Genomic DNA, 13,312 nt, shown 5'->3' with positions numbered 1-13,312 from the left:
GGAAATAACAAAGATTTGTTGAGCTCCCTTTCTTTCCAATCCTGCCGTGTGTCGCAGAAACATTGGGAGCTGCCATACACTGAACCAGGGTGGTGCTGTGGGTTAAACCACAGAGCCTAGGACTTGTCGACCGGAAGGTTGCTGGTTCGAATCCCCGCAACGGGGTGAGCTCCCGTTGCTCGGTCCCTGCTCCTGCCAACCTAGCAGTTCAAAAGCACATCAAAGTGCAAGTAGATAAATAGGTACCACTCCGGCGGGAAGGTAAACGGTGTTTCCGTGCGCTGCTCTGGTTCCCCAAAAGCGGCTTAGTCATGCTGGCCACATGACCCAGAAGCTGTCTGCAGACAAACGCAGTAAAGCGTCCTTGGCCAGTAAAGCGAGATGAGCGCCGCAACCCCAGAGTCGGCCACGACTGGACCTAATGGTCAGGGGTCCCTTTACCTTTACATAATGAGCCAGAGAATTGGTCCATTTGGCTGAGCATCATTGGCACTGACTGGCAGCAGCTCTGCAATATCTCAGGCAGGCAGGATTTCCAGTCCTATATCTGGACGTTTGGGGGGGGGGGTGATCCTGAGACCTCGCCCCCATGGAAAGCAGATGCTCTACCTGTTGCGCTGCAGCCCTTTCCAGCTGTGCCACTGGGGCAAGCCCCTTCCTTCCCTTCTGTCAAGGAGAAGGACCCCCTCATCAAATGATACCCTACGAAGCATCTCTCCGCCCCTAGCGTTCCGCACTCCAAAGCACCCTCTCTCTTGATGTTCGATTGACTTTTGCTCCTTATCTGTTACGGCTCAGTTTCATCATGCAATCGCCTGCTGGTGCAACCTTCCGTCTCCTCCTCGGAGGGCATGATCACTGGGCTTAGAAATCGCAGCGATGTATGATTAAATCCAGCCTCAATACTCTGGGATTCCCTCTCCAGCCGGCTGCTTAAAATCACAAGAACCTTTCTCCCCACCCCCGAAGTCATATACAACAGGAAACTCAAGAGCTTTCTAACCAATGTCTGAAAACGGCAGGATTCCCCTTGTTATTTAATCCCTGCTTAATCAAGACTACACCTGAATGCCTTATGCATCTGTGTGCATTTATTCAGAGGTCATCTCTACCAGTGGATTGAATGGGATCTTCTCCTTCGCAAGGGGGCAGCCCAAACTGTGCTCAGTTTACTGTATTTGCAAATGGTGATTCCTCGCATAGGCTTTGCTAATAAGTTATCTGCGTCTCTGTGCATGTTTTTGTGTGTGTGTGTGTTTGTTTGATGTATCTTTGTCCGTCCCCCCCTTGTTGTCCTGGTGTTTCCCTTCCTTCTTTTGTTTTCCTTTTTTGGGTTGCAATTTTCAGTTATTTATTTTCTGTCTGTGTTTTGTGTCTTGTGTTTAACAGGTCCTCCCTTGCATTGTTCATCTGCTTCATCAACCCCTATTGAGCAAACCCCCTCCCCTCCCCCCTCCCCGCCAGCCAATGAGAGCCAGAGGAGGTTGCTAGGCAATGGGGTGGCCCAGCCAAGTCAGGACTCTGACTCTGACGAAGAGTTTGCCCCCAATTCATTCTTAGTTAAAAGTGGCTCTGGGAACCTCTCCCTCCCTTCTATTGGTGAGTTCATTCTATCTACCTACTTAAATGTGTTACTGCTTTAAATATATACAGTATATATATGTATGTATGTATGTATTTGTTGGTTATTTTGTATTTGAAATGTTTGAGCAAGATGCATTGCCAAGCGTGCATTACAATTGGGAACACTTCTTTTGTTGCATCTTACTGTTCGAAGTTTTGCAAATGGATTTTTGTGTGTGTGTGTGTTTTGCAGGGGAGGAGGGTTGGTTGCGTGGGCGGGCTTGCTTTGCATTGCAGCTCAACTCTGCAACTTTTGCTGATTTCGGACCCCCCACCCCCCATGGCTGAATGGTTAGGGGGTGGTTCGGCCTGGCCTGATCTCAAGTTGCATTTTTAGAGCTGCAGAAAGAATGTGTGGGTTGGGGTAAATTCCACGCGGCGTGCATCGGATGGAGATTTTGCAGCCAGGGTGGCAAAAACATTTGTCCTGCGTTACAGATTTCACTGACTTAACGTTCAGCCCACCTCTCTCCCGGCAGTCTTCTCTGGGTCGCTTGTGTGTTTAAATATAACCAACTGGACCATTCGGTTAAATCCCATGCATTCTGTTTTGAATTTTGCTAAAGGTTTTGCCAGCAGAGGTGCTGGTAGGATGTGTTTCTTCTTGTTGTTTCCCCTGCTGAATTTTGGAGTCTCTGTTTCTGAATGAAAAATTAAAATGATACAGTATATCAGTACTGGGAGAGTCAAAGAAACCTTGGATCTTTTCACAACTTCAAGCGAATCCTTATGTTTTGTTCCAGGAAAACGTGTCAACCGCATTTGTGTTTGTCCATGTGCAGTTTATTTTTGTGACCTATATTATAAAATCAGGTGATATTTATGCTTTTCAGAAATACTGGTGGTGGTGTTTTTCTCCCCAGTCCGATTGGGTCCTAACAGATCAGGAGAGAGTGTCTTTTGACTTCAGAAACTGCAGGAGCCTTTTAAAAAAGGGGTGTGTGTTGTTTTTGCAGCTTCTGGCTGAGACAGCTGCAAGGAGTACCTTGTGAATTTGGAGGCTGTAAAAATAGCCACTTGTTCTACACGTGTCGGGATTTTTGAAAAAAAGTGAGTTGTTTGCGTGCATGGATGCTACTTTGAGTAAAATATTGGATTGGGTTGGGGAGAGGGGAAAAGAAATTCTTGGAGTTTGCAGGTTATATTAAGGTTATATTAGGCACAGCCAGCTTGGCTTTACACTTGATTCCTAATCCCACATGTTCCATCTTTCATTCCAAATCTGTTATTCTGGCTTCGTCCACCTTTGCCACCTGGTACCTGAATCTGTGATATGTTTCAGTGTACAGAGAATCCTGAAGTTCTACAGAATTTTTATTTTTTAATATGATTGGTGCAGTAGTCCCAAACTGGACAGGGCAAAATCTATGAAATGAGTATTAGCTTAATTAATACCTCGGCTATGTTCCCAACTCCAGTCAATGCAATTAAGAGCCTCTGCAAATACGTATGTCAACAGTTTTGTTTTAGGGGGTGGTTATTGATACATTTGCCAACTCTTGAAATTAAAAAGTTTCTGGGCAGAGTGCGAGAAAACATCTAAGTTGCACAGCTATTACATGTGCTTACAAGTCCCCAGCCACCAATCAATAGCATCATATCAGGTCTCTGCAGATCACGGCACAATCTAAGCTAGACAACTGCGCCATAAAAGCAAGAAGAAGACTTCATGTGTGCGGAGCAGGTAACTCAAGGAAGTGAGTCAAGCCAGGTCCTATGCTGATCAAATGGCAGCCTTGGTTACTTCAATGCGCTTTGCATGGGGCTACCCTGGGGCCTGGTGTGGAGGTTCCAGCTTGTGCAAAATGCCAGTGGCTAGGCAGTTTATATAGGGACGTATACCACCCTATAACGTGTAATGTGGGATGTGTGTGGCGCTGTGGGTTAAACCACAGAGCCCAGGACTTGCCGATCAGAAGGTTGGCGGTTCGAATCCCCGCTGCGGGGTGAGCTCCCATTGCTCGGTCCCTGCTCCTGCCAACCTAGCAGTTCAAAAGCACATCAAAGTGCAAGTAGATAAATAGGTACCACTCCGGCGGGAAGGTAAACGGCGTTTCCGTGCACTGCTCTGGTTCGCCAGAAGTGGCTTACTCATGCTGACCCCATGACCTGGAAGCTGTACGCCGGCTCCCTCGGCCAGTAAAGCATGATGAGTGCCGCAACCCCAGAGTCATTCACAACTGGACCTAATGGTCAAGGGTCCCTTTACCTTTACCGTTAGGCAGTTTATGGGAGACAAGCTATTGCCAGCATTTAACTCCAGTTCTCAGAAGCCTGCACTGGCAACTCGTATTTTAAAGCTCCCGGTTCTTGCATTAGGTTACAAGGCCCTTAACAATTTGGCTCCAGGATATCTTCCTTATATCCCTGCCCAATTGCTGAAGTCTTTGGGGAGTCAGTGTTTATGGCCCACCATGACTCAGATGCACCTCTTGGACCCACCAGGAGTTGTTAGTTTAGTATTGGGGTCCCTATTATATGGAACTGCCTTCCAGTTGAAGTCAGAGAGGGCCCCCCCAAACTTCCGGCACCCTACTGAAGACTATTCCAGTGGGCATTTCAACTGATCTTATCGTTTTAACCAAATACATTTTTTTTGTCTCGTATCTTTGCAAATGGCTTCCCCCCCAAAAAAAATGTTTAGAGGTACTCTCAAGGGTGAAGGAAGGCGTTGTGACACCCAGGGCTGGCGTCGCTACATAGGGCACATGTGCGGCGTCACTACGCACGATGCGTGCACTGTACATAGTGACACCGCACATGCGCTGTATAGTGATTTGCTGCCGCCGGCGCTCCAGTGCCATATGGAAGGTGCCGGATCCTCTGCTCACGGCTGTAGCGGCAACAGAGGAATCCCAGCATCATATGGACGGTGCTGGAGCAGCACCGGCGGCAAACTGCTATACAGTGCATGTGCGGTGTCGCTATGCACAGTGCATGCATGCAACGCCGCACATACGCTGTACTTAGTGGTTTGGCACCGGCGCCAGGGTTCTCTGCTCGCGGCTGCAGCCATGAATGGAGGATCCTCCACATGCACGTGCGGTGATGCGATGGTTGCTCACACTGCCACGAGCCCCTGTGGGGTGACTTCTTGTCACCCCCGCAGACATGGAACCTGGGGCGTGCCACCCCTATGCCCCCCCATTGCGACGCCACTGGGTACTCTCACTTTGACTCAAGAAAATCACCGGGAAAGGAAATGAATTCACCATCAGATTCACAAAATGTTTAGGGGTATGCGTACCCCTGAGTCTCCCCCCCCCAATAAAATCACTGCTTAGAGCAGTGGTTCCCAATTAGCTAAGTACTGCAGACCCCCTGTTTTTAAAATGCCAAGCCATGGACCCCCCTCCTTTTGAAATTCTTGATACCCTAATGGTAGTTTTTGTAATGTGAATGGTTTCATTCTACACCTGGCTTTCGACCGCTTATGACTAAGAGAAGATGCCTGGGGGCTAAGATGGCACCTGATGTCTTCACCATTTGGGGGTCATTGGATCTGGATATCACACACACACACACACACACACACACCATCCTTTGGAATTCTACCAGCTATATTTTATCTGCACAATTGGAATGGATTTCTGGAACACAAATTGCTTGTTCTGGTCAGCCTGAACAGGAGCAGTCAGCATTAAGAAAAGGAGGTCGGAATAGGCCAATATATATGTGGACTGTCCCTGGATCAAATGACTTTTCTTCTTAAAGTTCTCAAAAGCTCTTGACCCAGCTCAATGTTGTCATCTGAACTAGCCAGAGAATCAATCACAGTCAGTCCATCCTTTGAAAAATAAGACTTGAGAGCCGTCTTGCCCTGAAATGGCAACTAGACATTCCATTTTTGTGACTGCAACCCTGGTTTAAGGAGCCATTTGGCACCTATCTTTTTCTTTTTAAAAAATCAGTAGCCCCTACCACACAGGTTCTCAAAATCTTCCTGGCCTTTCCCACCGCCAGTATACATGGATGTGCACCATTCGACCTTTAAATTAGAAAAATACAGTGGTACCTCTGGTTATGAACTTAATTCATTCCGGAGGCCCGTTCTTAACCTGAAACTGTTATTAACCTGAGGTACCACTTATTTATACATTAATTGTTGGATCAGTTGGATACTTTCACATGGCTTTGTATGTTTTGTGGCATTTCATTCATTGTGACTTGATGTTATTTTTATTGATTATAGTTTAGTAATTCTTCATTGTAATGGGCCTTCTCGGTGGTGGCACCCGCCCTGTGGAACGCCCTCCCATCAGATGTCAAGGAAATAAACAACTATCTGACTTTTAGAAGACATCTGAAGGCAGCCCTGTTTAGGGAAATTTTTAATGTATGATGTTTTATTCTGTTTTTAATCTGTTGGGAGCTGTCCAGAATGGCTGCGGAAACCCAGCCAGATGGGCGGGGTATAAATAATAATAATAATAGTAATAATAATTGATAATAATAATAATAATAATAATAATAATAATAATAGATAATAGATAAGTGTTAACTGTTGAATTATTATTTTCTGATGTTTAATTTTACTGTTTACTATACTAATGGATTATTGAATATTGCTTTATTTGATATGTTGTTTGTTTTTCAGTTATTGTGTCTTTTTGTATAAGATCAGGGGGTTATTACAAGTATGATCCTTGTTGCCATTTTCTTGCTTTTGCAGCTTGTAAACCTCTTTGTGCATAGAAAGTTGGTGTACAAATTAAAAGTGAAACGGAATAAAATTAAAAGACTTGGGCTCTCCCCCGCCCAACACCCCTCTTTCCTAAGACCCGAGACAGCTAACTGAATCACATTTAATGTGATTATAAATAATCAAGGGAGATTATTTTCAGGGAGTGGGGGTCAAAACCTTAAAAAAACACAAGGAGTCGCAACAGCAGTAGCTCCGGGAGGATGGAGAAAATAAGCAGTACAGGTGTTTTTTTTTTAAAAAAAAAGAAAAGTGGTACAAAAGTTTATTTAAAAATAAATTAATCTTAGAAGCCTTCCAGATGTACAATTTCCATATATGCAGTGTGTGCGTATGTGTGTTAAGGGGAGCATTGGGTTGTGTGGCCCCCTCCCCCCAAAACCACACTTAACAATTTTATCAGGTGATCAGCTGACGTTTGCATCCAGTTCTGCAGTTTCCAAGTGCTTTTAACCATCCTTTTGTCAGAGAAAGGCACTAATTCTCTCTCTCCCTGATGCTCCTTGCCCTGGGAGACCCCCTAAATAAGATTCTGATCAAGGGTGAAACCTAAACATACAAAGGGGAACAAACAAAAGCAAGTTAGGGTTTTTTTTTGGAACTTAAAGGTTGGGTTACTGATGCCTCAGACTCCAATCCGCAAAGCATTGTTCCAATTGACTAAGTGGTTAGCTCAGCCTTCAACATTTGCAAAAAGGAAATGGGCTTGCTCTTGCCAGATTCGCATCCTCAAGTCAATGAGCTCTAAGTAGGGAGAGGGTCCTTGACAAAGAGGTGGCGAATTCCTCAAGGACTAGCCCTATCTGATAACCAGCAGTGAAATTGGCTTTCCCTGATGGAGTCTTCTGATATTTATGCGCACCCCAGTCCTAAACATTTGCAATAAATTAGAAGGGGAAGAAATGGAGGCAGTGAGAGATTTTACTTTTTGGGGCTCCATGGTCACTGCAGATGGTGACAGCAGTCACGAAATTAAAAGACGCCTGCTTCTTGGGAGAAAAGCAATGACAAACCTAGACAGCATCTTAAAAAGCAGAGACATCACCTTGCCGACAAAGGCCCGTATAGTTAAAGCTATGGTTTTCCTAGTAGTGATGTATGGAAGTGAGAGCTGGACCATAAAGAAGGCTGATCTCTGAAGAATGGATGCTTTTGAATTATGGTGCTGGAGGAGACTCTTGAGAGTCCCATGGACTGCAAGAAGATCAAACCTCTCCATTCTTAAGGAAATCAGCCCTGAGTGCTCACTGGAAGGACAGATCCTGAAGCTGAGGCCATCTCATGAGAAGAGAAGACTCCCTGGAAAAGACCCTGATGTTGGGAAAGATGGAGGGCACAAGGAGAGGGGGGCGACAGAGGACGAGACGGTTGGACAGTGTTCTGGAAACTACCAACATGAGTTTGACCAAATAGTGGGAGGCAGTGGAAGACAGGAGTGCCTGGCGTGCTCTGGTCCAGGGGGTCATGAAGAGTCGGACACTGGCATCACCATGCTGTGCCTGAGCCTTTTTCACCTTTTGCTCTGCTAATTTTGCCTTCCCAGCTTTGTGCAAATAAGCCAATTGCCTTCTCTGTCCCTTTGGTAGACTGAAGGCTTGTACATTGATATGACAGTGTGGTGTAGTGGTTAGAGTGTTGGACTAGGACCTGGGGGACATGGGTTTGTATCCCCACTCAGCGGTGGAGCTCTGCAGGTGACCTTGGGCCAGTCGCTTTCTCTCAGCCTAATCTACCTCCCAGGGTTGTTATAGAATGGTGGAAGAAGATAATAAACTCTTTTTATACGTGACAATGACACCAAGAGTACTATTGTCACAGAAATGGAAACAAGAAGAATTACCGACAAAAGAAGAATGGCGGACAAAATTAATGGACTATGCTGAATTGGATAAGATGACAGGAAGGATCCAAAACCGTCAGGATCAGAGATTCTCAGAAGACTGGAGTAAATTTGTGAACTACTTGAACAGTAACTGTAATCAACAGATTACGCTAGTAGGACTACAATAAGTTTTGTAAGGAGGATTATGCGAAATATTGCTGAGAAAATTTATGAATAGGGTTATTAGTTAAGCATTATTAAAAGCAATAGTGAAATTAATGAAATGCAGATTAAGTGATAAAGACTGGAAAATATTCAGATGTAGTTGATGGAATTCCAAAATATTGTATAAGATAAGAATATATGTTATATGATTTTTGGAAATTATATGAAAAACCTTATATATATATCATAGAATCATAGAGTTGGAAGAGACCACAAGGGCCATCGAGTCCAACCCCCTGCCAAGCAGGAAACACCATCAGAGCACTCCTGACATATGGTTGTCAAGCCTCTGCTTAAAGACCTCCAAAGGAGGAGACTCCACCACACTCCTTGGCAGCAAATTCCACTGTCGAACAGCTCTTACTGTCAGGAAGTTCTTCCTAATGTTTAGGTGGAATCTTCTTTCTTGTAGTTTGGGTCCATTACTCCGTGTCCGCTTCTCTGGAGCAGCAGAAAACAACCTTTCTCCCTCCTCTATGTGACATCCTTTTATATATTTGGACATGGCTATCATCTCACCCCTTAACCTCCTCTTCTCCAGGCTAAACATGCCCAGCTCCCTTAGCCGTTCCTCATCAATGGTTCCTCTTCATCCTGGAGAAGAGTGACTAGTATATATAATCGTAGAAGAGTTGCGTGGCAAGTCCCCTCCCCCATGTGAAATGAAGACACTAGACACAATATTTAAAGTTAATTGGCATAAAAAGGCCACAACTTTATTGATTACAGAATTGAAAGGTATTGGCCTTAGGCATTGGCTCCTATCGACTACCCGGCATGGGGACCGGGGAGGGTTGTCCACAAGCCGTGGGAGTCCTGTTGAAGTACTCCAACTAGGATCCCAATGGGTGTCACCGCTCTGGGGCGTGCCGGAGGCCCTTACCTCCCTAGGTTTCGGACAAGGCAACGCTCCCCGGAGTCCTCTACTGGACTACCCTTTTCTTTTGGGGAAGGTGATGGCGTTTCCTTCCCCCTTTATTTGCATAACAATAGACCCCTGCCAATGCCTAACCGCCAACACCGGATAAGTTGTGACGTTTGCTACGAGGTAGGAGAAAAAACCAAAAGGCTCGAAGAGTGCCAACTTGGAAAAATTCCTACCAGGCCCCTTGCAGCGGCCAACCGAAGTCCATAGCAAGGTCAAAGCTACCTAAAACCTAAGGGGTAAAACCGCTCAGCTGGCAAGGGGCAAAGAGGGCGATCCCCGGGCGTGCCTAGCCTTAAATAGGCTAGGCCACGCCTCCCCGGTCCGCTGATTGGCTGGCCGGGTTGCCGACACGCCCGGGGATTCCCTACTCTCACGGGGGCAGGGCCAGCCGCCGCGTGGGATGTGGGAGGGATTTCTGCCCGCAACCCCCTCTCCTCCCAAGTTGGAAATGGCTTTGGAAGGGACCTTGAGGGTCATCTAGTCCAGGCTTCCTCAACCTTGGGCCTCCAGATGTTTTGAGACTACAGTTCCCATCATTCCTGGCCACTGGTCCTGCTAGCTAGGGATCATGGGAGTTGTAGGCCAAAAACATCTGGAGGCCCAAGGTTGAGGAAGCCTGAATTTTAGTCCAACCCCTTGCAATGCAGGAATCTCAGCTAAAGCATCCATGGCAGATGGCCTTCCAAACTTTGATTAAATTCCTCTAAGGAAGGAGAGACCACAAACTCTTGAGCCAGACCCGTTCCACTGTCAAATAGCCCTTCCTGTCAGAAACTGTTAGCTTTAAGAAAAGTTATCCTAAATTGATTTTATCCACCCTTCCACCTGATGAACAAGGAAGCTGGCACATCAAAAGAAAGCTGCAGTTCTCTCAAGGAACAGAATTTATGGAGAGGAAGAATTGAGAATTATTCTCATAGCTCAGATATCGATAAGAGGAGCAAAGCGGTACCCAGACAGTACAAATAGTTATCTTCCTGAGCTGTTTCCGCTCCCTGCCCAGTTTCAAGTTTGGGGGTGGGGTCGTTTTAACATCACGAACAGTAATAATCAAAAGTCAGATGGTATAAATTTTCAGCATCTACCAACATGCCACACCGCTTTAGTCCATCAACAAAAATAAAAGCATGTTATGAGTATAAATTGGAGAAGGGGAGACATTGGTCTCTTTGGAGAAAAGGTGGGATATGAATGTAATACAGTGGTACCTCGGGTTAAGAACTTAATTCGTTCCGGAGGTCCGTTCTTAACCTGAAACTGTTCTTAACCTGAAGCACCACTTTAGCTAATGGGGCCTCCTGCTGCTGCCGTGCCACCGGAGCACGATTTCTGTTCTCATCTTGAAGCAAAGTTCTTAACCCGAAGTACTATTTCTGGGCTAGCGGAGTCTGTAACCTGAAGCATCTGTAACCCGAGGTACCACTGTACAGTGTTGTTGCTTCCATTAGGAAAACAGCTCACAACTGATCCATTTGCCTCCCCCAGCATTTGCCAGTACAGTCAAGTTCCCAGCAATGTGGCTGACCTTTGAGCCCTTGCTCTGTTGGGCATTTTTTCATTTGTTTGCTTTTGTTTGTTCCTTGTGCTTGCAAGGCGAGATTGTGGATGTGGGAAGAAAGAGCCTGATAATAAAGGGAAGGACCCTGCAAAAAGAGCTTAGGTCTACTAGCAGAGTTGGCTCAGTCCTGGGTTCATATTGCACCTCAGAAATCATCTTGCAAAGGGGGCCTTAGGCAGGCAACCTTAAAGGTAAAGGTAAAGGGGCCCCTGACCATTAGATCCAGTCGTGGTCGACTCTGGGGTTGTGGCACTCATGTTGCTTTATTGGCCGAGGGAGCCGGCGTACAGCTTCCGGGTCATGTAGCCAGCATGACTAAGCCGCTTCTGGCAAACCAGAGCAGCGCACGGAAACGCCGTTTACCTTCCCGCCGGAGCGGTACCTATTTATCTACTTGCACTTTGACGTGCTTTCGAACTGCTAGGTTGGCAGGAGCAGGGACCGAGCAACAGGAGCTCACCCCCTCGCGGGAATTTGAACCGCCAACCTTCTGATCAGCAAGTCCTAGGCTCTGTGGTTTAACCCACAGCGCCACCCGCGTCCCTTTCTTGCAAGTATAATTCTGGCCTACCATACAAGGCCAGTACAAGGATTTCTAAAGTCTCTTCAATAATATTAGCATTATTTTATTTTTTTAAAAAAAGAGGTTGTGGAGTTCACATTCACAATAATCCTTTTTGTATGAGAGACTGGAGCTGTGTACTTGCCATGCATTTAAAACACACAGCTTTCCAAAAAGAACATTGGGAATTATAGTTTGTCCCTCTTAGAGATACAATTCCCAGCACCCAGGGTTTCTCTCATGATGGTGTTGTTGTTGTTGGCCACATGACCCGGAAAAACTGCCTGTGGACAAACGCCGGCTCCCTTGGCCTGTAAAGCGAGATGAGCGCCACAACCGTAGAGTCGTTCGCGACTGGACTTAACTGTCAGGGGTCCTTTACCTTTACCTTTGAAACAATGCTCATTAATAAATAATAATAATAAAATGCAACACTTACGTAATCTAATAAAATAAATTAAAAGGCTTAGAAGAGTAGAGGCAGTGTAGAATCAATTTAAGAACAATAATCCAGGAAAAGCTTGCTGAAATTGTTGTTCATTACATATTTTTTTCCAGGCCATTTACAGTTGCCGTTGTGCAGCAGGTTGAAACATACCCTTCGGTTGTATTCCTCTCTTAGGTTTATTCCCCAGTCTAGGGAACTCGGGGCAGACTTTATAATTCCCCAGCCATCTTTAGCCTCGCAACCACAGCCTTCTGAGGTAGGTCAGCCTCACAGACAGGGACTGGTTCAAGGGCACCCAGTGAGTTTCAGGACTGGTAGAGAGGGATTTGAACCTGGCATTCTCTGATAAATATCATAAAAAAAAGAAAGGTCTTGAACCTTCAAAAAAAAATGAACCTGGCATTCTCTGGTTCTAGGTTGACACCCTAACCCAGGGGTCAGCAAACTTTTTCAGCAGGGGGCCGGTCCACTGTGGGGGCCGGACTATATTTGGAGGTGGGGAATGAACGAATTCCTATGCCCCACAAATAACCCAGAGATGCATTTTAAATAAAAGGACACATTCTACTCATGTAAAAACACGCGGATTCCTGGACCTTCCACGGGCTGGATTTAGAAGGCGATTGGGCCGGATCCAGCCCCCAGGCCTCAGTTTGCCTACCCATGCTCTAATCACTATACCACACTGCCTCTCAATATTATCCCTACCTGGAGATGCCAATGGGGACCGAGCGAGGGACCTTCTACTTGCAAGGCAGATGCTCTAACCACTGAACTACAACACTTGCCCATAAGATAGCGGCATCCTTAATATGTTTATGGCTGTGGGGAGGTTTCATTCATTTCAGGGGTTTAGACTAGATGACTCTTGGGAATCCCAACTTTACAATACTATAATTCTATGTCCAAGCAAGATCTATAGGGATGCAGGTGGCGCTGTGGGTTAAACCACTGAGCCTAGAACTTGCCGATCAGAAGGTCGGCGGTTCGGATCCCCGCAACAGGGTGAGCTCCCGTTGCTCGGTCCCTGCTCCTGCCAACCTAGCAGTTCGAAAGCATGTCAAAGTGCAAGTAGATAAATAGGTACTGCTCCGGCGGGAAGGTAAATGGCGTTTCCATGCGCTGCTCTGGTTCGCCAGAAGCGGCTTAGTCATGCTGGCCACATGACCCGGAAGCTGTACGCTGGCTCCATTGGCCAATAAAGTGTGATGAGCGCCGCAACCCCAGAGTCGGCCATGACTGGACCTAATGGTCAGGGGCCCCTTTACCTTTAAGTAAGATCTATACACGGCTTGATTGCTAGTGGGGAGCTCTTGCAGTTTGCAAGAGAGAAAACGATGAAACCATCACTAAAAAATAAAAATTGCAGCTGTATTGCAAAATGCACAGAAGGTTGAAACCGCAAGAAATCCAATGAAAACTCCTGCAAACTTTCCAACAGCAT

General features: G+C 46.1%; 1 protein-coding gene across 10 annotated transcripts in view; it reads left to right on the top strand.

Moving 5' to 3' along the window:
* Nucleotides 1-13,312, top strand: part of TENM4 (teneurin transmembrane protein 4) — a 668,032-nt gene that overhangs the window by 354,555 nt on the left and 300,165 nt on the right. For 8 of the 10 annotated variants that reach the window (XM_082218946.1, XM_082218951.1, XM_082218952.1 and 5 more), the window contains one exon: nucleotides 1,390-1,599. The exons of the other annotated variants lie outside the window; for them this stretch is intronic. In XM_082218946.1, coding sequence (XP_082075072.1) covers nucleotides 1,390-1,599 — 210 coding nt within the window. The remainder of the gene's footprint in view (nucleotides 1-1,389; nucleotides 1,600-13,312) is intronic. 10 annotated transcript variants of the gene reach the window in all.

The sequence above is a fragment of the Podarcis vaucheri genome, assembly GCF_965113315.1.
Source record: "Podarcis vaucheri genome assembly, chromosome: 4".
Lineage (NCBI taxonomy): Eukaryota > Metazoa > Chordata > Lepidosauria > Squamata > Lacertidae > Podarcis > Podarcis vaucheri.
This window is presented reverse-complemented; position numbering and strand designations above follow the sequence as displayed.